The sequence below is a fragment of the Rattus norvegicus genome, chromosome 4 (assembly GCF_021556685.1).
Source record: "Rattus norvegicus strain SHRSP/BbbUtx chromosome 4, alternate assembly SHRSP_T2T, whole genome shotgun sequence".
NCBI classification, from domain to species: Eukaryota; Metazoa; Chordata; class Mammalia; order Rodentia; family Muridae; genus Rattus; species Rattus norvegicus.
This window is the reverse complement of record NC_141537.1, coordinates 153,331,653-153,356,615: the sequence shown is the minus strand read 5'-3', so window position 1 is coordinate 153,356,615 and position 24,963 is coordinate 153,331,653. Positions and strand designations below refer to the sequence as shown.

The 24,963-nt window shown below is 41.1% G+C and overlaps 1 protein-coding gene and 1 non-coding gene across 12 annotated transcripts in view; both read left to right on the top strand.

Annotated features, from left to right (window-relative positions):
- Csgalnact2 (chondroitin sulfate N-acetylgalactosaminyltransferase 2) overlaps positions 1–24,963 on the top strand; it is a 37,333-nt gene that overhangs the window by 1,202 nt on the left and 11,168 nt on the right. For 3 of the 11 annotated variants that reach the window (XM_087656928.1, XM_087656932.1, NM_001106616.1), the window contains 6 exon segments: positions 6,650–7,570; positions 10,060–10,276; positions 11,766–11,867; positions 15,128–15,306; positions 16,553–16,647; positions 21,681–21,762. In XM_087656928.1, coding sequence (XP_087513054.1) covers positions 6,910–7,570; positions 10,060–10,276; positions 11,766–11,867; positions 15,128–15,306; positions 16,553–16,647; positions 21,681–21,762 — 1,336 coding nt within the window. In that variant the 5' untranslated portion in view covers positions 6,650–6,909. 11 annotated transcript variants of the gene reach the window in all.
- On the top strand, positions 24,040–24,168 carry LOC120102660 (small nucleolar RNA SNORA17). Its single transcript, XR_015687356.1, has one exon. It is a non-coding gene; the product is annotated as a small nucleolar RNA SNORA17 (small nucleolar RNA).

Here is a 24,963-nt window from a genome sequence, read left to right as displayed (position 1 = left end):
TCTCAGAATATTGCTTGTGGAAGTAAGTCACCCTTCATGTTTTTTGATATCATTCATATCATGGTACGGTATTGATAATTCTTTCTTACTGTGTAATATGCTATTGTGTGATGTGACTGTCCTTCTGTACTCCACCGTGTGTGCTTCCAGATTCATTTATTACTTGTTTTAGATTTTAGGACTGTTAAAACATTCTTGTGAATTCTTAGTGAGTATGTGAATACATCTCTGTCAGATGTAGAATGACTGAGTGACATTCAATAGAGAAAAAAATGACATCTTAACTAACATGGACTCTTTCCTTTTTAAAGATTATCTTAACTAATACAGTAGTGAAGGTTGGTTTCAAAAGTATATCTATTATGAGTTAAGGCATGGTGGTACACACTTTACTCCCAGCACTCAGGAGGCAGAGGAAAGTGTATCTCTCCAGGATAGCCAAGGATATACCCTGAGACTCTGTTTCAAACACACACACACACACACACACACACACACACACAGACACACATACACACTCATTAAGTAACTGTTTATACTTTGTATTTGCACTAGTGACAATCTTCTCACAGACTCATTACATTTAACTACCTTTTACCCACAAGTCAGTTGGAACAGACCATGATATGACTGTACAGTTGATAACAGTTAGGTAAGAACAGTGTTGCTTAAGTTAGTGGTTGTTAGGGGAAGTTTGATAGCTGTTAGGGGAAATGAAGCACCAAAGGGTGGGACTAAAAATGGATTGGAAAAATCATGAGATCTCACTCTGCAAGAGCTAGGTATAAGTGTAAAATTGAATTATGACCTTAGTTTCAGGTGTGCAGTTTTTACATTGATTTTGTTATTTAAATAACAACAGTCAGTAAATATCTGTAGAAAGTTGCACAAATACAAGAAGCAGTTGAGTTTTAAGCATTAGTACTCTCAAGTTTGGAAAGGTGCTTTGCCTACTGAACATACATACATACACACACACACACACACACACACACACACACTCAGAGGGGGGAGGGGGATGGAGAGAGAGGGGGAAGGGGAGAGGGAGGGAGGGAGAGAGAGAGCAAGAGAGCAAGAGAGGCAGACAGACAGACAGAGACAGAGACACAGAGAGGAAAGAGGAAGAAGGAGAGGGAGGGGAGAGAGAGAGAGAGAGAGAGAGAGAGAGAGAGAGAGAGAGAGAGAGAGAGAGATATCAGGGAACAGGATACTGGCAAAGATGATCTGAACATAATGGCCTTTCAGAGAGCACGTGGAAAGAACCTGTACTAGCAGCTCCTGAGTCCCACTCTCCTACCAACATACAGACGATGCCAAACATGTACTAAGAAATAATGATATTTCTAAAAGCAAAAGTGTAGAAGTTGATGAGCAAATTGATACACCCAAACTCTTACATTGTTGAAGACACACCCTTAGATACATCCTAATAAAAATTTTGAACTATGGAGAAAATTTATATACTTTTATAAGCTTCCAAAGGTAATGTCTTGTTTACTTATAAAGGAATAGAGATCAGTTTTTAGACATTGTATGACAGCAGTGGAGTGTTCTAAAGTGTCCATGGGAGCAGGGTGTGGTCATGCGTGCGAGCAGTCTCTTGACGACTGAATTACGATCATGAATCCAAGGCCAGCCTTGGGTACATTCTGAGATTCCATCCCAGAAAATAAACCAAGCAACAACAACAGAAAATGTCCATAGGACTATTTTGAATTTGGAACCTTATTTCTAACCTAAATCATTTGACCCATATTCAGTAGAATATATAGAATACACTGTATCAAAACAAAATTTTGAAAAAAAATAATAGATTTCAAAAAAGCAATAAAACTTAGTTCTTAGTTCCACATTGCAGATTAATTTAACTAAGAAATTTAATGTCATGCTAAGGATTTTTAAAGTCTTTTTAGTTTGTTTTATGGGGTGCTTTTGTTTTTGTTTGTTTTTCAAGACTGGGTTTCTTCATGTAACCCTGACTGTCCTGGAACTTGAGAGTAGACTGGCCTCAAACTCAAGAGATCTACCTACCTCTGCCTTCCTTGAGTGTTAAGGTTAGAAGTGTGTGCCACCATGCCCAGCCTCAATTTTTAAGTCTTTAGTAAACTAGAGAAAACCTTTAATGTGTCAGTCAGCTTTCTATTATTGTGATAAAATACCTAAGATAGAAGGGAAAAGGTTATTTTTATTCTTGAAGTTTTAGCTTGTGTTCGCTTGGCCCTGTTGCCTTGGTGGCAACATAGTTAGCATGGTGGCAGGAATGTATGGCTTACCTTGGGTCTAACAAACAGAGAGAGTGAGGAAGGACCCAGAATCCAACATCCCCTACCCCAAGAGCACACTCCCAATCACCTAGCTTCCTTCTGCTGTTCCGTAAATAGTACTAATGGTCCTGCTACCTCCCAGTAGCACCATAGACTTGAAGCCAGGGCTTCCCACATTTGGAGGGACATTCCACATCTAAGAGCAATTGGAAAGTAGAAAGCAGGTAAAGGCATATTGGAAGCTTATCCTAGGCAAGGCGAGTTGCATAAACTAATTACATTTAAGGGAATTTAGACAGCAGTTCCATTAGTTAGTTAGTCTGTTAGTGAAATACTGTGTTCAGTTCAGAGTTGGGTATGTGAGAGCCAATCATACCAAGATGTTTAATAGTGGCAAAAGAATTTGGAAGGTTACACAAAATTTCAGGGTTGGGGGTGAGGTAGGAGAGGGACTTTTCACTGTATGTCCTTAATTCACATTTAACCTTTTTGATCATATGCACTTGCTTTATGATATTTTAGAATAACTACCCTGTCTTATTTTAAAGCTGGGGTGGTAATGTATAACGGTAGCCTAGCTTTCTAGGAGGCTGAGGCAGGGGTATCACTTGAGTTCAGGAGTGCAGGCCCAGTTGGAGCAATAGAGAGAGACTTGAGTCTCAGGAGAACTTAGACATCTATAAAAAAAAAATAAGTTTCAAAATAGGAGTAGCTGTAGCTGGCTGCCTATACTAGAATGGCCTGTGGCCCAAGTGGGAGGGTTCTGTTTCTAAATATAGAAGGCATTACATTATGATATGAAGATATTATGAAGTTCAGATTTTGGTGTCCCTTGAAACTCAACTCCTTCTGTAATTTCTGCATAGTCTGTGACTATTTTTGTGCTACAAAGGCAGAGTTGACTGCCTGTGACACTCTTTGACCTAAAATGCTTGCTTACCTCTGGTTTAGAGGCCAGATGCAGACCTCTCTATGTAAAGGCATTCTGTGTATGATGAAGCTGACATTTCAAAGGATTGTAAAAAGAATAAGGAAATTTGCTTATCTGCTTGAGCAATAAGATGTGGCTGTTATATGAGGATTACTTCCAGTATAGAAGCTAAAACTGAAAAGTCATATAGCCTAAGCAGAGTCCAGAAGAGTCCCTGAGTTGACAGGAGGGACCCGACTGTCTGAAAAGACCAAGGCAGTGAGGGCTCAAAGCATTCAACTCCAGAGATCTAGCGAGGGCATCCTCTGGGTATTCAGCAGAGTACTTGCTCATTAGTGTAGGCTTACACAAAGATAAGCCAAGGAAAAGACTATTACACACTAGAGGACACAAACCCAGCATTTAAATAAGACCAGGAATAGTATAAACTCCTACCAGATAGACTGAAAAGCTTAAACTTCATGGGGAATTGGTTATTCTGAAAAGGCTTGCCTCAGTAATGGGAAATTATTAACTATAAACATTCATTTATGTCCTGCCAACAAATATTAAAAACAAATCTTGAAGGAATTAAATTATTTCCATATAATACCATAATTTTCAAGAATATTTATAGAAATATAAAACATTTAGCACACATTAAATAGAACCTACAATATCTGACATCCAATAAAAAGTATTCTATGTATGGCAGTACATTCTTGCAACCTTAACACTTTGGTAGTAGAGAGAGGAAGATCAGGAGTTCAAGGCCAACCTCAGCTACATAGGAATTTTAAAGCCAGCTTCCGGTCCCCAAGTCTGAGATACAGAGAAGCACATTATCAGGACTTTTCTGATCATGTGATAAAATACTGTGTAGAAACAAGTCACAGGAGGGAGGCTTATTTTGGCTCACAGTTCAGAGGGATTTCAGTGGATGGAGGCAGGGCACCATTTCTGCCTCTAGAATCCTAAGGCACCAGCTGTCCACACAGTTTGGGGGCAGGAATTCAGGAAAGGTGGACTGGAACAAGGTGTGTGTTTTGAACCTAGGACCTCAAGCATGCTTGCAAATTCTTCACCACTGAACCGTAACTCTAACTCATCTAAGATTCGAACTGTTATAATCTGGTTCTGTGGTATGTGGTCAAAGAGTTCTTTTTAGGAACGAGACAAGTAAAGATTTAAACAACTACCACAGAGTTATGCAGGAACATTCTAAAAGCTAATTACAGCAGCCTTTCTTTCATGTCAATGGATATCAACTACAACATTAAATCAGAGATATTATAAACTTATATTTTTTATTAAAGTGAGAGAACACCTTAGTTTTAATGCTTCCACTTGATGGTTATATAACCTTATTTAAATCTGTTCATGTCTGAACAATTCTTTTTCTATAAAATGAGACTAATACTACCACTATCCTGAAAGGATTGTATAGAATATATGAAAAGTGTATTTTAAACTAGTGTCGTTTAAGATTTTTTTATTACAACCCAATTATTACTATGTTCTACATGGAGGCCTCATGTGTGTGTTTATATGTGTGGTGTATATATGTGTGTGTGCATTTGTGTGTTTGTATATGTGTGTATGTGTGTACACACATATATACACATATTTAATTACAATATAAAACTTACTGTTACATTTGGTATTTATTTCTCTTTCATTGAAAAGTAAAGTGACCCATTATGAACTATAAGTCATTGAATAAAATATATTGTCTACATAAAGGGAAGGATTATAAGGTGACCTATTAATAAAAGGCTGTCATCATAGGGCATATGTTGCACTATGATCAAGTTACACCTCCAAACCATTTGAGTATATTATAACAGTTAAGTATGTCAACCTTTGTTAATAGTTTTTGGGTTTGATCTTACTTTCTCAAGCTACTATGTAGTCTTGGCTATTCCAGAACTCAGTAGATAGACCAGGCTGGCCTTGAACTCACAGAAATCCACCTGCCTCTGCCTCCTAAGTACTGGAATTGAAAGTGTGCCATCATACCTGACTTACTAACAACTTACAAAAAATTATATTTCTACTTTTTCAAATGTAGCCTTTCTTTTCCCTAACAAGTAGGAGGATAATAATAACTTAAATAGTTATGAAATATCCCTCAAATTATTTTTTCAGTAATGATATTTAAATGGTTCTTTCATTAAATATTATATTTTTGAGGAATGGTAAATCCTTAGAACCAGTATTAGCTTTTCATTTTCTTTTAGTTAGTTTGTTAAAACTTAAAACTATTCCCATTTTCTCCAACATTTAAATAAGGTTTACAGTCAGATGTCATAAGACTCTGAGTGAATTAAAGTTTTCAGGATACTTGGTAGTCATTTGGTTTACTAAGGTAACAAATGGCATAGGAAAATTAAACCCATTATTTGTGCTCTAATAGTCATAAAAAGTTCTAATCTTGACTATATTTTAATGCAAGTATGCCACAAAAAAATATGATGCAGAATTTTCTGGTGAGGACTTGTCTTCCTAGCGACTAGAAGACAAGTAACTGGGATGTGCCTACTGGTCACCTTCCAAGTTTGTGGCGTGCTGCAGAAAGCATTCCTGTGAGATGTCGCTGTCATGTGTCACATTACCCTGCTCGGAAGAGCTCAGTTGGAATGGAAACTCTGTTTGCAGCAAAGGACTTCTTGCCTCCTGGGTTTTAATCTCTTCTATTTCTAGAGTTAATCCTACTTTAGAATTAGATTGGAAGGGCTCACAGTACTGGTTGGAGCATGAAATGTAGCATGTAGTTTTATAAATTTACCATTTTCCTCTAGGCAGACAAATATAATTAAATCGTTTGTGGTTTTTCTCTCTATCAACTCCAAATCTTCCAGAACTGTAAGGAATCTTGCTGTGTCATACAGCGGAAAGTGATCTAATGCTCAAGTAATCTACCAGAGAACTTTGGATGTAAAAATGTTTTTAATGTGTTTTCCAGATGTCTGTGACCTTTTGAAATTGTACCCCACCCCACTTGATTGAAATTAATGAGCAAGAGTATTTGAGTATAACTGGAGAAACTTTCTCTTACAGCAAATTATTATTGCTATAATAAAATTACTTATAGAAATCTAATTTCCACATATTACATGCTTTTGCTGGGAAGTAGTGTGTTTGTTAATAAAGAGTTATAAGCAGGATGATTTTAAAATAATTTAATTAGAATTTATTTAAAAAAACTGAACATAATTTTACTGTTATAATTTGGATGCTTCTTGATTCAGGGGGTAATAGGTGTTGAAATGAACTGGCTTAAAGTTCTATAAACAATATATTAGTATTTTGCATGCTATTTTTCTGAATATTTTCTTCCAGTGCCTACCAATTTCTCTAAATTGTATTAGTCATGGAACCCAACGTAAAATAGTGACACCGCCAAGCATATTGAAGCTGCCACCGATGATATGCTTAAACACAGTTCTCATTGACTCTGGTCTGTTTCTTTCAGAACAGTCACCACCCAGATAATGGATTATATAGACCAGATTGCGTAGTGTGGATATCATGGTAACAATACAGGAAGTATAAATTTCTCACTTCTGCAAGTAGTCATGACTACTGAAGAAGGAATCTTTTAAAATGACAGCAGAGCTCATTTGGGTACCTCTCATGGAAATCCTAATTTTGTTTTTAACTTTTGGTAACTTTTCGCTGAAGTCATGAACAAGCAAAGAGCTTGCCTTGTTAGGCAAACACACACTAGTGAGAATGTCTAGAAGAGGACCGATTCTTCACAGCCGGACCCAGTGGCTGCTGGTGGGCCTTGCTTTGCTTTTCAGTCTAGTATTATTTATGTACCTCCTGGAATGTGCCCCCCAGACTGATGGAAATGCTTCTCTCCCTGGTGTGGTTAGAGAAAATTATGGTAAAGAATATTACCAAGCCCTCCTGCAGGAGCAAGAAGAACATTACCAAACCAGGGCAACCAGTTTGAAACGCCAGATTGCCCAGCTAAAGCAAGAACTACAAGATATGAGTGAGAAGATGAGAGCCTTGCAAGAGAGGAAGAAGCTAGGGGCTAACGGCATAGGCTATCAGGGCAACAGAGAGCAGACACCCAGCGACCTCTTAGAGTTTCTTCATTCCCAGATCGACAGAGCTGAAGTCAGCATAGGGGCCAAACTACCCAGTGAGTATGGAGTCGTTCCCTTTGAAAGTTTTACTTTAATGAAAGTATTTCAGTTGGAAATGGGTCTCACGCGCCATCCTGAAGAAAAGCCAGTTAGAAAAGACAAACGAGATGAATTGGTAGAAGTTATTGAAGCTGGCTTGGAGGTCATTAATAATCCTGATGAAGATGATGAACAGGAAGATGAGGAGGGCCCCCTTGGAGAGAAACTGATATTTAATGAAAATGACTTCATAGAAGGTAATATGAAAAATATGTTGGTAAGAACCATGCGAGTTGTCATCTGACCTCCATATGTGCATACAGACATGCAAATATAAAAACATTTTTAATCTTTTGATAAATTCTTATGTTAGCATGACAGCATGGTAGTAGCATATGCTAATATATCATTACTACCACAGTATTAAAGCATTTATATTTTTGTCCACTTAATATCACCAAAATTTTGAAATGGCTTTTGGACAAAGTTAAAATAAGATCATAATAAAAACAAGAATAAGAATTAGGATAACAGAGTGAGTCTAAGTCTCAGTGTAAGAATGCCAGGTTGAAGGGCTCTTGTGGGCCATGTGATATTCATTCCTCTCTTATCTGGTGTTGACATTCCTCTTAGTTTTTAAAATGTATGAACTAAGGTTCAAAATTTGAAAACCACTTGATAAGGAAGGAAAAATCTAAAGCGTAGGTCAATGGTATTTTCCATTTTTAGAGAAGTAAATGGTCATGGCATCAGAGGGAATACACCATCTTACATTTGGAAATAAAGAAATAACACACTTTCATAGTACAGATTGCACAATGGATGTGAGGTCTTTCCTTTATTTATATGTGTGTGAGTGCTTTATCCGCATGTGTGTACGGTGTTTGCAGAGACCAGAGGAAGGTATCTGATTCCTTCGCATTGGATCACAGTGCTGGGAATCAAACTTGGGTCCTCTGAAAGAGCGGCGAGTGCCCTGACCTCTGAGCGTCTCTCCAGCCCCAGGATATGCTCTCAAGTTGCTATAACTTAAAAGTCATATAAATCTTAGGTATTGGTTAATTTTTTTAAAAATAAATAAATGTGTATTCCTGTCTGTCTCCATAGTAATTAATGCCCACTGCTAGCATTTCCTTTCCACTGCAAACAAAGCCATTTTGGCTATAAGTGTTTCTTAAAAGTTTGTTTTGCTGTATTCTATAAACAGCCTACCACATTCAGCATTTTGTTGGCCTCCAAACCATCATGGCTATCACTTGTATGACTTCTGAAGTCTATCAGGCAGGGATTCTGCTTTGCCCGGGCATTTTAGCCATCTTCTTCCTATGGCCTCTTTTTAGTCAAGATAGTTTTTGTTAGTTGCTTCTCTCAAAATTCTCCAACTTTCTGGAGCACTTAGTTTCTTTTTTTTTTTTCTTTTTTTTTTTCGGAGCTGGGGACCGAACCCAGGGCCTTGCGCTTCTAGGCAAGTGCTCTACCACTGAGCTAAATCCCCAACCCCTGAGCATTTAGTTTCTTATTTCACAGCACAATTGAAAGCTGCAGCTGACACAGGGTAGTTAAGTAGCGTGTGGCATGTCCTCACTTCCACTCTTCCTTAAGAGCAGGTAGACTGTGACAGCCGTGTGCTCTGCCACCCCACTTACAGTTCCCCTTAGCTCCTGTCCACTCTTACCTTTCCTCACTGTGCCACGACTGTCTTTTAAATGACTCACAACCACTGAGCAACTTCCACTCCTCTTCCAGGCACTAGTGTAAACGGCATTCCTTCCAGGAAGTGACCTCTAACCCCACACCTAAAATAGCAGTGCCTCTGTGTGCTCTGGCACCTCTGTAATGCACCCTCTGTCACAGGCCGTGTTGTATTAGGTGGTGTTGCCCATCTCCTGGTTGACTTTCTGTCTAGACTAGAAACCTTAGGCGAGTTGAGCTAAGTCTAACCTTTGTCTCCTGAGTATTACACTTAAAAAATATTGCCCAGTCAACCACATCTCAAATCATTGTATTGAAATCTATACTAGTATTCTTTGAATATATATATGTATTCACACATACATATACACACACAAACAAATGTAACAGAGCAAGACACACACAATACATACATGGGATAAGCAAAGGCATACACACATTACACATTATATTGTTAGTGTTTATTTTTCTGACTTCCTCACTAGGCTGGCCCTTCCTCATAACTGAGCCCACATGGTCTCTGTATCATCAGTGACTAACATGAAAAGTAGTTAGTTCATTTCTGTTGAATTGAACCAAGTAATAAAAGTTTTGACTCTTGGGCTCAGAATTTCATATTTAGAAGCAATTTGGCACTGTAGCAATGCGGTTTGGTATTAAGGGGAAAGAGTTGTATGTGAAAAGGAGTAATTGCTGGAGCGTGTTAGTTTGTGGATGGAATGGTGGAGCTGAGCTTTTGTTTTCTGTTTTTGGGAGGTTTTTTTTGTTTTGTTTTTTTGGTTTTTTGTTTGGTTTTTGGGTTTTTTGGGTTTTTTTGTTTTTTTGTTTTTTTTTGTTTTTTTTTTTTGTTTTTTTTTGTTTTTTTTTTTTTGCAAACCTTTTCTTCTAAAGAGACGCTATTTCTGGCTGGATGTAGGGATAGGTACTTCCACAAACAGATAAAAATCCCTGTATTCTGGTTAGTACTTTCGATCCTTGCCTGAGTGAAATCTGTATTCCTCTTGAATTTAAATTTTGCCATGAACTTGTTTTCGCTCCAAACTCTTTACCATAGGCTATTACCGCACTGAGAGAGATAAAGGCACGCACTATGAGCTGTTTTTTAAGAAGGCAGACCTTATGGAATACAGGCATGTGACCCTCTTCCGCCCTTTCGGACCTCTCATGAAAGTGAAGAGCGAGCTGATTGACATTACAAGATCAGTTATTAATATCATTGTGCCGCTTGCTGAGAGGACAGAAGCCTTTTCACAGTTTATGCAGAACTTCAGGTAACTCGGAACCTGCAGATTTGGCTAAATTCTTTACCTTATTTTGTACAGACTTAATTTATCTTCAAGAAGTCTGATTACTCAGAGTTATAGAATAATTATATAGGCCTTGAGGGGTGTTTTTAGATTTTTCTTTTTCTCAAAGCGTGTATGGGGCATTATGTTTCTTGACAGTTTGAACTATGATATAAATTTGAGGGTAACAACTACTTGGAAACTTAATTTGATGACTTTATAATTGTGTTTGAATTTAAGATAAGCTGAACTTTTAAAAAAGGTTATTTATGTGTATGAATGTCTACTTTCATGTACATACATGCACAAACATGTACAGTGCCGGTGGAGGCCAGAGGAAGCCATCACGTCCCCCGGCACTGGAGTTATAGATGCTTATGAACTCCTGTGTAGGCGCTGGGAATCAAATCCACGTCCTGTGCTGGAGCAACCAGTGTCCTTCACCACTGAACCATCTCTCCAACCCCACTTAGTTGAATTTTTAAAAGTCAACTATATTGAAGACTAATTTATGTTCAATAAAAATTCATATAGTCTAAAATGTAAATGATATTGGAAGGTTAAGTCATGTTGTTATGACTCACAAACCACCACCTCAATGAAAACTTAGAACATTGCCCTCTTCCAGTAAAAATCTCTTGACAGCAATTTGAATTTTAAGATTGAAATAAACTTAAAAATGCAAACATTCAACTAAAAGTAGGAGAACTTATATCTTTCTTTTTTGCCATCAAGTTGTATTTTAAAATGCTAAGAGTTCAAGTTCTATTAGAAAATATTTAAGGAAAATGCTGCATCTTTGTTTGAATTTAGCAATTGCTATGTTTCAATACACTAATTTTACTTCTTTATTTTCCTGTTTTAAAGTTAGCTGACTATCCTATGGTAGAGTATCGAGAAGTCATAGTTCCTACTGAGTTTTGCCTTTTGAAATAGCTCCATGAGATGTGATTTCCTACCACTTTTTACAGTTGTTTTCCTTGCAGTTGCTGTAAGAAGGTTCGTTACCCTCTTTATAAGTAACCCGCATTGCGATGGCTATCTTATCACCACCGTGTACCAGCAACTACCTACATTTTTTGAAATTTGTTCCATTTGAGAGCAGCCTCTTGATCTGAGACATTTATTTATTTGGTTCTAAACTAATTACACATACTTCCTAGAATATTTTTAAATTTGCTACTGAAAGCAATCCCACTGCAAATGTTCCAAAACTGTCTTGAAATATGGCAATAACATGGCCATGGCCCTAGATGGGTTGTATTCACTGACCCACAGCCTTCGTGCTTTGCTGTGGTATCTCCCAACAATTGAGTGGTAGCACCACTTTACTGTTAACCGAGCACTGCGTGTGATTTCATTCTGTATTGGTAGTGTCTATTCATTTTCTTGCGAAAACTTCATGTGATAGATTTCTGAATGAGTGGTGCTTTGTATGTTTTCTTGAACAAATTTTATTTTTCAATTGTGTTAGAGATGTTTGTATTCATCAAGACAAGAGAATTCATCTCACCGTTGTGTATTTTGGGAAAGAAGGACTATCTACAGTCAAGTCTATTCTAGAATCTGTCTCAAGGTTGGTAAGCCAGAGCATACTGACGTCGGTAATGGGAGAGTAAAGTGCATGAGAAGAAGGAGAATTTCAGATACATAGTGTTTTAAATCTACTACTGTTTTAAACTCGGGCTGAGGGGCTGAGGAGAGGGCTCAGTCAGCAAAGCACTGCTGCATAAGCGTGAGGACCTGAGCTGGAGTCCTCAGAGCTCGTGAAAGCTGGGTGTGGGGGCAGGCATGTGTAGCCCGTGTTCTTATGACAAGATGGCAGGCAGAGACAGAACCTCCAGACATTCACAGGCCAATTGAAGTGTTCAGTGACAGCACAGAGACCCTGTTCCAAACAATATAGAAGGAAGAATGACACTCAAGATTGTTCTCTGATATTTACATGCATGCACACAAATGTGCACACACATGTAAATGAATACACAGTATACATATATACACATAACATTATGCACAAAGTTGTCTAAGCATGTGTGTGTGGATGGGTGGTAATGATAGTAACTCTTTCATGTTATGCAGCTCGACAAGTCCATCTTCCTTTAACTGCTTAGCAGGCAGCCCGGAGTGATCAGGACTATCTGTGATCTACCTACTTGCCCTTTTGCTGTATTCTTGCAGTTTCTGTTTAATTTTCTAAATCTAATCTCTGCCTTGATGCCATCATCTTATGTTCTTCCCTCCTATAGACCCATGCTTCTGCTCTCTCCTGAAAATGGCACTTATATCTCCTGTGTCTTTACAAGTCCTACCTGATTCTGTAGTACAATAACACAGTAGATACTGTTTTGTAAACTTAATGGAAAACCAGTTCTGCAGGAAGTGGACCATGTTGTGCCTGGCACGTAATACATGTCCAAAGACTTGAATAAATTAGTTGGGAATTCCTTAATAATTTTTCATTCTTTAAAATGAAATTTTCCTCTCCAAATCATGGACCCAAATGTAAGAGTCAATTGTCAAAGTCAGCCTTTTTCTCTAACACCCTCTTTGTTGATTCTTTTACATTTGATAGCCTAATCCTCCTCCTTTAAAAATATTGTGCGTGTAAGTTTTAATTCTTAATATAGATCTGCTGTATTCTGTTAGGTTGGTTGTCGCTCTTACTACACAGAACCTGCATGTCTTTCATGGGTTTTTTTATCTTTCTGCTGGTCGGAAGCAGCCATTTTTCTTGACGTATTCAGCTAACATCTGTTGCGTCCCACCTACTCTGCTCCAGGTATGGTGCTTGAGAGTGTCACTCAGGAGGGAAGACTAGCCATGGCTGAGAGAGTAAAGCCTGTCCCTGTCCTGCAAGGGCTCTCACAGCCTAGATGGACATAAACATGACTCACCATCTTTCTCCCTCCACATCATGGTGGCCCTCTTTGAGCTCAGCATGAGACCATTTGCATAGCCCCCGGGCTTACTGCCTGAGATGTCTTTTTACTTCTAATTGTCTCTGCTGAGTTACTTTCTGTTTGGGACCCTTGCTGATGCCACAGGCTAATCCTAGTTCTCATTCCCTGCGCCCCACTCCCCTCATTGCTTTCAGGTACCTACCAGGCAGCCGTCATTTACACTGGTGGATTACTGAAACCACCTCCCTGTGTTGTCAAGTTTCTTCTCTAGAAATTGGTAGAAACCTTGAGCCTGCTTAAGCAGGAGAATCTGAGTAATATTGAAGGTTCTCGGCTGCCTCCCAGAAGTGACAGTGCAAGTAAGTTTTGGAAAAGTAACTTTGGAGCCTGAGGGACTGAAATCAGACACTTGACTGCCATGAAGATTTTCCACGTGTTAACTTCATTCTCCTGCTGCTTCCTCCACATGATGAGACTTACAGGCTCACACCTTCTCAGCTTTTCCATCAGAGAGCTTCAGTGGAGAAAAGCCCAGGGAAGGATGTCTTACCTACTTGACTCTTGAGCCATTCAGTCAGTGTTCGGAGTGGAGGGAGACTTCACAGTCGGCCACACCTAAGCCTCGTCCTTAGCCTAGGGAACGACTGCTGTAGGGCAGGTAGATGAGCCACAGACTGTGATCAGGGCATCCAGGATAGCAATTTCTCCAAAAGAAGGGAGAGGTTTCTATACCATAAGCTGGAGAGGAGAGACTGGGTGCCCAGGGCACTTAGAGTCACTCCATGCCTTGTGTGAGTCTTCGCTTCTGTCTTTCCATTACCATGCTGGACTGCTGTCAGACTGGCTTCCTCACAGGCCTCCTGCCCAGTGGTTCTCTAGTTAGTGCCCACCTGTGGGCTTACTAAGTGTGAAAGCTGACTCCTCCCCTTGCCTCTGAGGCAGCAGCTCTGAGGGTAGCTCTAGAGCTTACCATAGATGCTTTGAGGGCCTCACTGTGAGACCAGTGACCTTTGGGAAACCCTGCTGACTCCTCCTTCCTTTTCAGGTACTAACCCAGTTGTTTGACCTTGGATGGACGCTGAGCTCAGTCTGGCTTTCCTCTTATTCTTCCTGTTTGAGGGCTCCTTGGTGTGGCCCTCACTGTTCCCATATGCTTATCTGACTCAGCTACTTTCTCTAAAATGTTTTGTGCTTTTTTTCCTCACCTCTATGCTTCTGATAATTGTTTGAAATAACCATCTACTTGCAGTCACTGACTGGGTTTCTACCAAGGCATAATTCAAGCTCCTATTTGACATTTAGCTACTGTAGGCACAAGCAGTCTCTTCCTGAAACCCCTGTTCGTTCATTAATTCAGCAAATATTTATTATTTATTTAACTACCTGTGAGGGCCAGTGCATCATATTAATGAACACAAAATCTATTTTGAAGGAGAGGGGAGATACACAAATAAACATGTCACGTGATGCTAAGGGAACCAGCTGAGGAAGAGAGGATAGAGATTTGAGAGCCTCCTTCCCATGAGGTATCAGGGGAGGAGCCTCGGACAATGGAACATTTCTGAGGGGACCTGAAAGAGGGTAGGAGAGCACTTTGTGTGTATCATTTGTATAGAATGCATTGTTACTTACCAGATGCTATGGCTGTGTTCCCGTGTATCTGTGTTTCTTCCACAGTGCATTTTTAAGATCTCAAAAGGCAATGCCCCTTATAAAATTCGTACCATTAGCATGTTGCTTCCAATATGGACATTTGGTGAAAATATATTCCTGATAATGAACAAATGCAAGAAGATAAAGATTTCCTTTCCCTATGTGAATATATAGCCAACATAATAAGTTATAATATAGTACATTGTAAGTTCTGTTGAAGAAAGGACATTGTCAAACTTTAAATGGGACTTATCAGCTCTTGTTTTTGCTTTCCTCATAGTGAGTCTAATTTTCACAATTACACCTTGGTCTCATTGAACGAAGAATTTAATCGTGGACGAGGACTAAATGTGGGTGCCCGAACTTGGGACAAGGGAGAGGTCTTGATGTTTTTCTGTGATGTTGATATATATTTCTCAGCTGAATTCCTTAACAGCTGCCGGTTAAATGCTGAGCCAGGTGCGTAAAACACCGTCACATGAGCCAAGTGTGTCCCTGAGAAGGGCATCGTCACCGTCCAATGCTGAGTCACACTAACTGAGGGAAACAAGTCTTTATTAAACCCTGGGGTGGCTTTAGAGTTATATTAGGCATAATTTAACTGAGACAATGAGCAGTAAGTTGAAACTCTGACCTTCTGATGTTCAAATCCTTTGCTTTCTTGGAGTCAGATTCCAGGAGTTCTTTCTGAAGGGAAGTAAAGATGTGCAGAGGGCTGAGGTGATCTCAGTGGTGGAATGTTGCCTAGCATATATAAACCCTACAGTGGGTGTGGAGTCATGGAGAGGGAGGAAAGGCGAAGGAAGGTAACCCTGGGAATTGATGACAAGGAAGGAACTCAGGTCAGAAAGAGTCACGGGTGGTTAGAGGGGAGACTTGGAAGTTCTTAGTCTCAGGAAGACAGTGTGTCCAGGCACGCATGCCCATGCGCACACCTTGCACGGGCATGCAGAGGTCCACGTACAAGTAGTGGTTGGTCTCCACATTAAACATTTTGAAGTGATTTATGGTACATTGCTTTACATAATAGAATAAAACAAATTTGTAATTTTGTAAGTATAAAATAATAAAGAGGCTGCCGTGTAACAGACTTCTTGACAATTACTGAACACTTGATGCCAGAATATCTGGCTGAAGCCGGTCATAGCAAGGGTTCCTCTACTGAGGATAAATGACCTAGTTAGCTGGTGAGGTCCCTGAGTGCTGTCAGTCTGAATGGCAAGGTCTCCTCAGAAGATCCCAGATCTTGGTTTAAATCTGTCTGCAGTCGTTTTTCTCTTTATATACCTTGCACTGTGCAGTGTTCTTGTGTTTACTGTTTGTAATGACTCTTTGAAGAGTAATAGGAATGTTTGAGTTCCTGGTGCTTGTCAGAAGTTAATTTACATGTTACTGCTGCCTAGTGAGAACAGGCAAGAAATGGCTCACCTGAGTGACTGCGGGAGGGACGCCTCTGTGTTCCCCCATGGTTGAAAGGAATAGGGGTGCAACCTCCTGGAGTCCGTTGTTGTTGTTGTTGTTGTTGTTGTTGTTGTTGTTGTTTTGCATCTTCAGTTTCAGTTTGACCTGTTGTGTGTTATCACGTGAACTTTGGTATTCTAGAGTATTGATAAAATTAACACAATGATAGAAAGAGAAAGTCTCCATAGACACAGTAATACAAGTCCTTCCTTTGTGTGAGATAAACATGTATTTTTATTTGTAGGTAAAAAAGTGTTTTACCCCGTGGTGTTCAGTCTTTACAACCCTGCCATCGTCTATGCCAACCAGGAAGTGCCACCTCCCGTGGAGCAGCAGCTGGTGAGACTGTATCTTTGCTTAGGAAAGGCTTAATGGTCTTTTCTAATTTCCTTTCTTTGTTGTAAAACTAAAATTTCAATTAAAAAAATAGCTGTTTCAAGTCCCCTAGCCTCCTTTGCATTTCCACCTCAGCGAAAGCCTTTGTTTCTGTTGCTGTAGACTAAAGTGACAGAAGACATTGACACAGGAGAGCCTCATGTCCCAGAAGGTCCTGATTATACAGTCACATTTCTGCCACCATGCTCTAGGAATGCCAAAACTAATATTAATTTTTAAAGTAACTAGAAATTAAAGAGTAACTACTGGGATAGTGTGCTCTAGGAAATTATGTCAAGTGTCATGAAAGGCAGCTGCCATGCATGGAGCCCTATACTTATTACCTAAGCTATACTTAAATAAGCTGTTTTGGAAGTGTTAAATAAGCTCACTGTTTAAATAACACGGCTCATAGATGCCATAAAGCTAGTACGTAGTGTTCCTCTGCGTCACCCATGGGGTTTCTTGAAGTTAGCACTGTATGTCCCTTCCCTTCTGTGAAGGGCAGCATTGTTTGGGAATATATATACAAATAGGACCGAAGTGACAGTCGGTCACTCACACCCGCCTTAATCTGATAGCCCAAAGCACTTGATCTAGTTAATAGTTAAAGCAATACTGACAGTAAGCAGTAACCGCACATAATAGAAACCCGAGGTAGAGCTTGGCAGTGATTCACACATTAGTAGAGTTTACTAGGAGTAAAAGTGCATTGTGAAGTTACTTCTTTCAAGAATCACGGCCACGCAAGTGAGGCTAGCGGGAATGCAGGCCAGCTCTCCAGGCTCAGGTTTAAACAGATTCATAGCCGTTAATGGTAATACCTACTCCTGGGATCTCGGCTGAGCAGATAATCAGGGGCTAGAATAGCAATACGTATAAAGTACATTAAACACGAGCCAAACTTTAATAAGAAATTTACTAGTACTTAGTGTAGTGAGTATTATCTATCAAGAGGAAGGCATGAACGGTAAATAAAGTAAATACCAAAGTAAGTGTAGAGGTAAACGGGCACGTGGGTTATTTCCAGATGACTTTTAATTGTTGTTATTTTAGAATTTTCCTTTTTGCTTTTCTACCTCCCTCCCCCTCTTCCTCCTTTTCTTTCTTTTGGAGACAAGGTCTTAATGTATATATCCATATATATCCACCCATCCCATCCCAGGCCTGGCCCTGAACTTACTGTCTAACCCAGACTGACACCAGACTTAAGCCTCAAGCTTCTAAGTACTGGGTATCACAAGTGTACCACCATGCCCGGATAGATAACATCATTATAACAGCTAATGTTTCTGTGCCCTTTACTGTGTGCATGTTTCTGTTCTATTCTCCCTGTGTATTAACTCACTGAATCCTCCTGACAACCCCTGATCACAGCTTTGCAGCTGTGTATCTAGTGAACCGACCAAACGGGGGCCCAGGCAGTGTGCTCCATGGTTACACTCAAGCTCTGCACAGACTGCCTGCTATGTTAATTCATCTACTCTTGAGGATCTGTTTGGCCAAGCACTGTATTTTACTGAGACCCTCTGCACCCATAACCCTACCTTGTTCACAAGGATTTTTGTTCTGGAAGAAGACAAAAATAAAGTCAGATAATAAGCATGATTAAAACAAACCAAGTTGTAAAAACTAATGAGGTGATTTCGGTGCTCTGTTCAGTCAAAAAGGCATTTCAGAGATGAGGCTGTTTATAGCCATGGAATGACTGAAAGGAAACAGCCTAGCAGCGACTGAGTCTCCTCCTGTGCTTAGAGCACAGCTGGCAAAGTTGGAGCACAGTGCTGGGCCAGGTCACATAGAATGTGTGGGATCCCTAGATGGAGTTTGCATTGTATGCTACTGTGCTAGCACTTAGAGAGAAGAAAGACTATGTAACTCTGACAGGAAGTGTCTACTGGCTGAAATAGGGGGTGTAGTTGTAGCTTGGCAAAAGGTGTTAATTGCACAGAATTAGAGATTTTTGGACACAGAACTGATATCTTGTTTTGGAGTAGATAATGGAGACTGAGGAAAAGAAAGGAGTGGAAATAGGAAAGGTCAGGAGTTAGGTATAGTCATGGTAAATGTGCGTTACTATACACAGTTATATATTCCCCTGGTATTCCTGGGGATTGGAATTATGGGGGCTTAGATATTTAGGTTATGGTTAGTGTCTTAGTTAGGGTTTTATTGCTGTGAAAGAGACACCATGATCAAGGCAACTCTTATAAAAACAAACCATTTAGTTGGGACTGGCTTACAGTTTTAGAGGTTCAGTTCATTATCATTATGGTAGAAAACGTGGCATTATGCAGGCCAACTTGGTGCTGGAGAAGCTGAGAGTTCTACACCTTGATCCAAAGGCAGCAGGGAGGCTATCACACTGGGCATAGCTTAAGCTCGGGACACTGCATCTGAGCCACTGCGTCTGCCGTCTTCCTTACTTTATGTAGCCCACAAGTTGAGAATTCCATTTACAATATTAATGGTTTGAAATTTTAATATTTTATCACACATGAAAATTATATGAAGCTGAAATTCTAGTGACCATAATAAAGTTTACTGGGGCACAGCCTGCTCATTTAATTATTTATTATCAGTGACTGTTTTTACAGTACAAGAATTGTGACAGACTAAATGTTTCTTACAGCCTAAAATATTTATTCCGCAGCTTTCTACAGGAAAAGTTGGTGGAATGTTGGCTACAGTGTCTCTCCTTAAGTCGTACCATCCCTAGTCTCTACTGATCTTCTTGCCTGCAGGCCTTTGTGAATTGTCATTCCCCACAGGTCTCTAACATGGCTCCCTTATCAGTCGGAATCAACTCCTAGCTTAGTTTCTGCAGGAAGCTGTCTCAGTGTCTGCCTCTGGAAGAGCTGTCTTGCTTTAGCTCTCCTCACCTTCATGCCCTTTCCCAGGCTGGACTCCGTGCACCAGACCAGCCAGGGGTGCTTTGCTGTGTACTCACCTCCTTCCCTCCTTTTCTTTACAGTGTTCTCCCATAGCATCTCAACCTGGTTAAGGATGGCTGTCACCCAGGCCCCAGGGAGGTCAACCCACAGTCCTGCCTTGCCTGCCGAGCAAGCCTGAGCTCCTGAGCTGCCTTGGAGCCATGCTCCTACCTTCTTCCTACCCTCTGTCCTTAGAACCATGCAGATCACTCCTGCCCCTTCCCTGCCCAAAGCCTTTGCCTTCAACTTACTTTGTTCTCTGTTTCACTCGGGGAAGATAAACATCCGGTTCTTCATTTTCCTCTCTAGACCTCTGTCTGCCTGACTACCCCAGCCTGTGTGCATTCCTAGGGGAACTGCCCCATAGGAGTGGCCACAGGAACAACTTCCTGGGACCAGCCTGTCCTTTTTTGGTAACTAAACTGATCCACCCCCTTAACAAGGACTTCTTCACCATCCTTCCTCACTCTGATCCCAACAAATCTAATCTAACCCTCTTGCAGATCACCCTAGGGCCTCGCTTACTGTCCTCTTGCCACCCTCTGTCCCTTCTGGGTTGAACACTCTCAGCAGAGCCCCATGCTTGCTATTCTCGTGGCTTGCAGTGTTGTTTTCCAGATACTCGCATAGCTTCTCTTATTTCACTCAGGTCCCTGCTCAGGTCACCTACTCAAGGAAGTGTTCTGTAAGAAGCTGTTAACAGAGTGGACCTTCCTCTGTCATGCTTTCCCCTGCCTTGGCATGTGGCACAGCCTTTTAGAAATGGAGATTTATTAGTTTGCTAGCCTCCTACACATCTTTGGTTTTGTGTTTCTCTCTTGGACGTCAACAGCAATAACTTCATTTTCATGTTGGCTTTTCTCAGAGAGGAAAAGGATTTGGTAGTTCGAAGGGCATCTTCACCAGTTGTTGGCAAACTTTCTGTAAAGAGATATTTTAGGCTTTTTGGGCCAAATGGTTCAGTTGTAACTACACAGCTCTCTCCCTCTGTATTATGAAAGCCCCCATATGTGTTTGTCATGATAAATTATTTACAAAGCAGGTGGCAGGCCAGAGTTAGCCCAGAGCTGTAGTTTGCTGCCCCCCTTGCTAGTTGTCTTTTTTACAAACTCTCATGATCTTCAGTCTCTAATGCACCCACCATCCCTCCCTATTTAGCTTGTGGGTTTGAATTCTGTCTTAATACCTGTTAGTGAACACCTTACACTAACTGGGGTAAAACTGTCTCATGCCTGCAAAGTATTCGTGTCCTGTTGAAAAGCTACAGGTGACAAGAGTTTCCTGAATACTTATAAGCTTTATGGGACCAAATAACAGAAAACTATGCAGAAGTCACCACCCAAATAAGGTGTGTGTGTTGCAGAGTCTCCTACAAACGTCATCTGTCAATGAGGAAGTGGATGGCCAATGAGCTGAGGCAGGGATAGGAAATGGGACACCAGCAGGAAGAGAGAGGATTCTGGGAAACAGTGAGGGAATGAAAGGGGATGCAGGGAAAGGTGCTGGGGGAGATGCTGAGGAAGATGTCAAGGAAGAAGCAGGCCAGGACTGAAGGAGCGGAAACTAACCATGTGGAAGTGAGAACTAGGGTTTGAGCTAGGGAGTAAGCCAAAGCTTGGGCCAAGGCATTTACTAATAAGTAGTCTCAGAGTCGTCATTCCGAGGGTACGGGCTGGAAAGAGGAAAAAACTTATTATTTTCTTACAGTGTATAGAGGTGATGGTGTTAAATTATTACACACACACACACACACACACACACACACACACACACACACCTCTTGTCCTCCTATCCTGAGTCCACTGAAGTCAGGACCATTCTATTTTGTCTATTTTGTTATTAGTAACAGCTTGAACTGAGCACAGGACTTGAGTTCAGTTAAGCTGCAAATGATAAAATCCTGTGCTCTTGCAGACTAGGGTATTAATTTGTTTTGTGAGGATTTAGCAGCATATGATCCTTTAAATAAATGATGGAAATTTTTTTGTAAAGTAGTTGTTTAATTATTGATTAAAACTTCTAGTTATTAAAGATTAAATTAATGTTTTTCTTTTTTATCCTAAGGTTCATAAAAAGGACTCTGGTTTTTGGAGAGATTTTGGCTTTGGGATGACGTGTCAATATCAATCAGATTTTCTGAGTGTCGGTAGGTACGCCTTACATCTAAGGACAGAACTTAATGTCTTTACCCTAGTCTTACAGCATTTCCCCAAAGGGTATCAGAACCCAGTGCCTTCAGTTAGGCTGTAAGGATGGGTACCTGGAATAGGAAAGGCAAAGCAAAGCTCACAGTTACTGTCTTTGAGTAAAAATGAAGTTAGAAAGGTAAAAACTAACGTTGCTAGTTTCTTGAAAAGCAAGCAAACAAGAAAGGAGACCCTTGACTGGTGTGCGGCTGTGTCTGCAGTTATTTGGAGTACTCTTCCTGAGCCCTCGAGAGCCTTACTGTTTATCTCCAGGAGCTTCAGCCACAAGTGACCTTGGGTATCTAGTTTTCTCTTTTCCATTTAGAGCTGAAGCCCTTTTTAGTTTTCTGTTTGTGTGCGGTGCGGAATCCCAGCACGTAGAAGACAAAGGGGAGAGGGCTCTCTGAAGTGGGAGCTACAAACTGAGACTCACTACGCCAAAGTTCTATCCCTAGCCCAAAGAGGTGGAGAAAGGTCTGGGTTCGTCTCCCTCTTCTCCTGTCTCGGTTGTACTCACAAAAGGGGCCAAAGAGTAGTTTGGTATAGAAGAATCCTATAATTCCGGGTTACTTAGTGTCTCCATTCCCATAACATAGAAGAAGCCCTAGGATAGAGCTTGTGATATTCTTGATCCAGATGAAATTCACTTCATAATTACCATTGTTTTTAAGTTCCTCGACTCGTCTCTTTGTCATTGTAATTCTTGAATAATTGGAAAACGAGAAATAATGATAAAGCAAATGCCATTTCCCTTATATGTTTACATATTAAAATAGTACTTACTGTCTTTCAGAGGTAGACCAGTGTACTATAACAGTACTGTGAATGTTTTGAGTAGTGTAGTGCCTTCAGACCCCATGTAAAGTTCAGCGACTTGAAATGTAGTTACCTAGGCTGTGTAGTTATAGCCATCACTTTAGACTATTATCACCTACACCTCATGCCCATTAGCAATTAGTCTTCATTTCCCATCAACCCTTCACTCCCCACACTCATTGATCTGCTTCCTATTGATTTGCCTCTTCTGAGCACTTAGTGTGATTACAGTTGGACACGCCCTGGTCCTCAGTACTGATTTCCTCCACTCACTGTGGTGCTTTCAGGGTTTAGTGCTTATCCTTAGATGTGTGCCTTAGGTTACGTGCGTCATTCCTGTTTATTGCCAATAACGCTCCACTCTGTGCTTAGAACACACCTTTTCTGTCAGTGGATAGATATTTGGGTTCTGTTCTTAGGCTATTATGAGAATTCCTGCTTTGAAGATTTAAATATTTGTGTTTATGCTTTTGTAAATTTTTCGTTTTTTCCTATAGTAGAATTGCTGGGTTATGTGGTGTGGTGATTTATCTTGAATGTCGCACTTGAAGGGGTTTTGAGTCCCAAGGGAAGCAAAGCCCTGGACAGTTGTGAGGGATTATCTAGGATGGATCAATCCAGATGGGAAGAGCTGCACTAAGTGTAAGCCATACTACCCATGGGCTGCCATCCTGACCTGTAAAAAGCAAGCTACACATGAGATTCACGACTGAATAAAATGGGGCCAGTGGCACTCCTGTAGCCACGCCTCTCCCGTGGGCCTAAATAATCGTTCCTTAAATTGCTTCAGAGTGGGTATTAGCCACAGCAAGGAGGAAAGGAACAAATGCATCAGAGATTGCCATGGCGCCTTCCAAGGGCACTGCACCCATTTACATCTCCCCAGCAGTGCGTGGTCGTTCGCCTGTTTCTCCAATCACTAGTTTGTCTTGTTAACCTTTTAAAGCTTTGTTTATGTATGTATTCCATGTATGAGAATGCTGTTTGCAGGCCAGACGAGGACATCGGATCCCATTACAGAGGGTTGTGAGCCACCATGTGGTTGCTGGGACTTGAACTCAGGACCCCTGGAAGAGTAGCTAGTGCTCTTAACCACTGAGCCATCTCTCAGTCTTGCTTTTTTGTGTGTTGGTTTTTTGTTTTGTTTTATTCCAAGTGTTAGAGTAGTGTGTGTGGAGTAGGCGCTTGGGGGTTTTGTTGTGTTGTTTGCTTAGGTCTCAGTGTTGTGGTAAACCTGTGACCTGTACTGTGATCTGGGGATGTCTGTCTTCCCTCTGCTTTTTCTGAGATGGGCAGCTAGAGGGAGATGGAGTTGGTATTGCCTTACTTCAGGTTCTGACTTAAAACAACCACAGCAAACAACAGATTAGGTTCTGCTTAAATAGTTTCTTCTGATGTCAGGCCTTACAAAAGCTGACTTCTCTGCCCATAAAGGCATTGCAGGGTGGCTGCTGTGTCACACGTGTCAGTAGGTGGCAGAGAGGAGAGGGGCTATGTCTATGCTCAGTGTTCTAACTTACGAACATCTGAATGAGTAGTAGCCTAACAGTCCCTGTAAACAGCAAACCTGAGAACCCCAGTCTGGTGCCAGGCAGTACAGATGGGCTGCCACGGTGGGGAGTGAGCCAGAGACTAGAAGACCCATCTGGGACCACAGGCCATAAGTGGGTGTGAACCTGAGACAGATGACCTTCACAAGGGCCACTCAGGCAGGCTGAGAGAGAAGCTAGCCTGAGATGACCACCAGTCTGATGCTGTGCCTGCCTGGGCACACAGACCACTCCTGAGGTGACCCCAAACACCCAGTTCCACTATGAGGAGCAAGTAAGTAGTACAGAAATGAAAGAGAAAGAAACAGAAGGATATGGGCACAATGGAGAGTGGGCAGAACTAGAGACTCAAGGGTAGTGAGGAACAGCCTGGTATGAGTATCCGGGCATGCCACCTGGGACCATGGTGGGATCCTGGCTTGTGATGCCACCAGGGGCCATGTCTGGGTCTGTGGCCCTGAAGCAGCAGGGGTTTGTTATAACCAAAGTCCTGGTCTGCTGCCCAGAGACATGTTGATGGCCCACCCCTCTCCTGGTCATCATGGGAGAGCTGGCCCTGGAGGCAGGCAGGAGAGCTGACCCTCCCCCTAGCCAGCTACAGTGCTCAGGAGAACAGCCCAGCATTGCAGAAGTTGCAGATGAATGGGCCTTGAGGATATGATTGTGGGAATACTGGCCCTACCATTCATCTCCCATGCAGTGGTGTGGGTAAGGGAGAGATACCCCCTTCCCTCTTGGCCCTTACCGCCTGTGGCAGGTGGGAGACCTGGTCCTATGGTCACAAGAGCAGGAAAG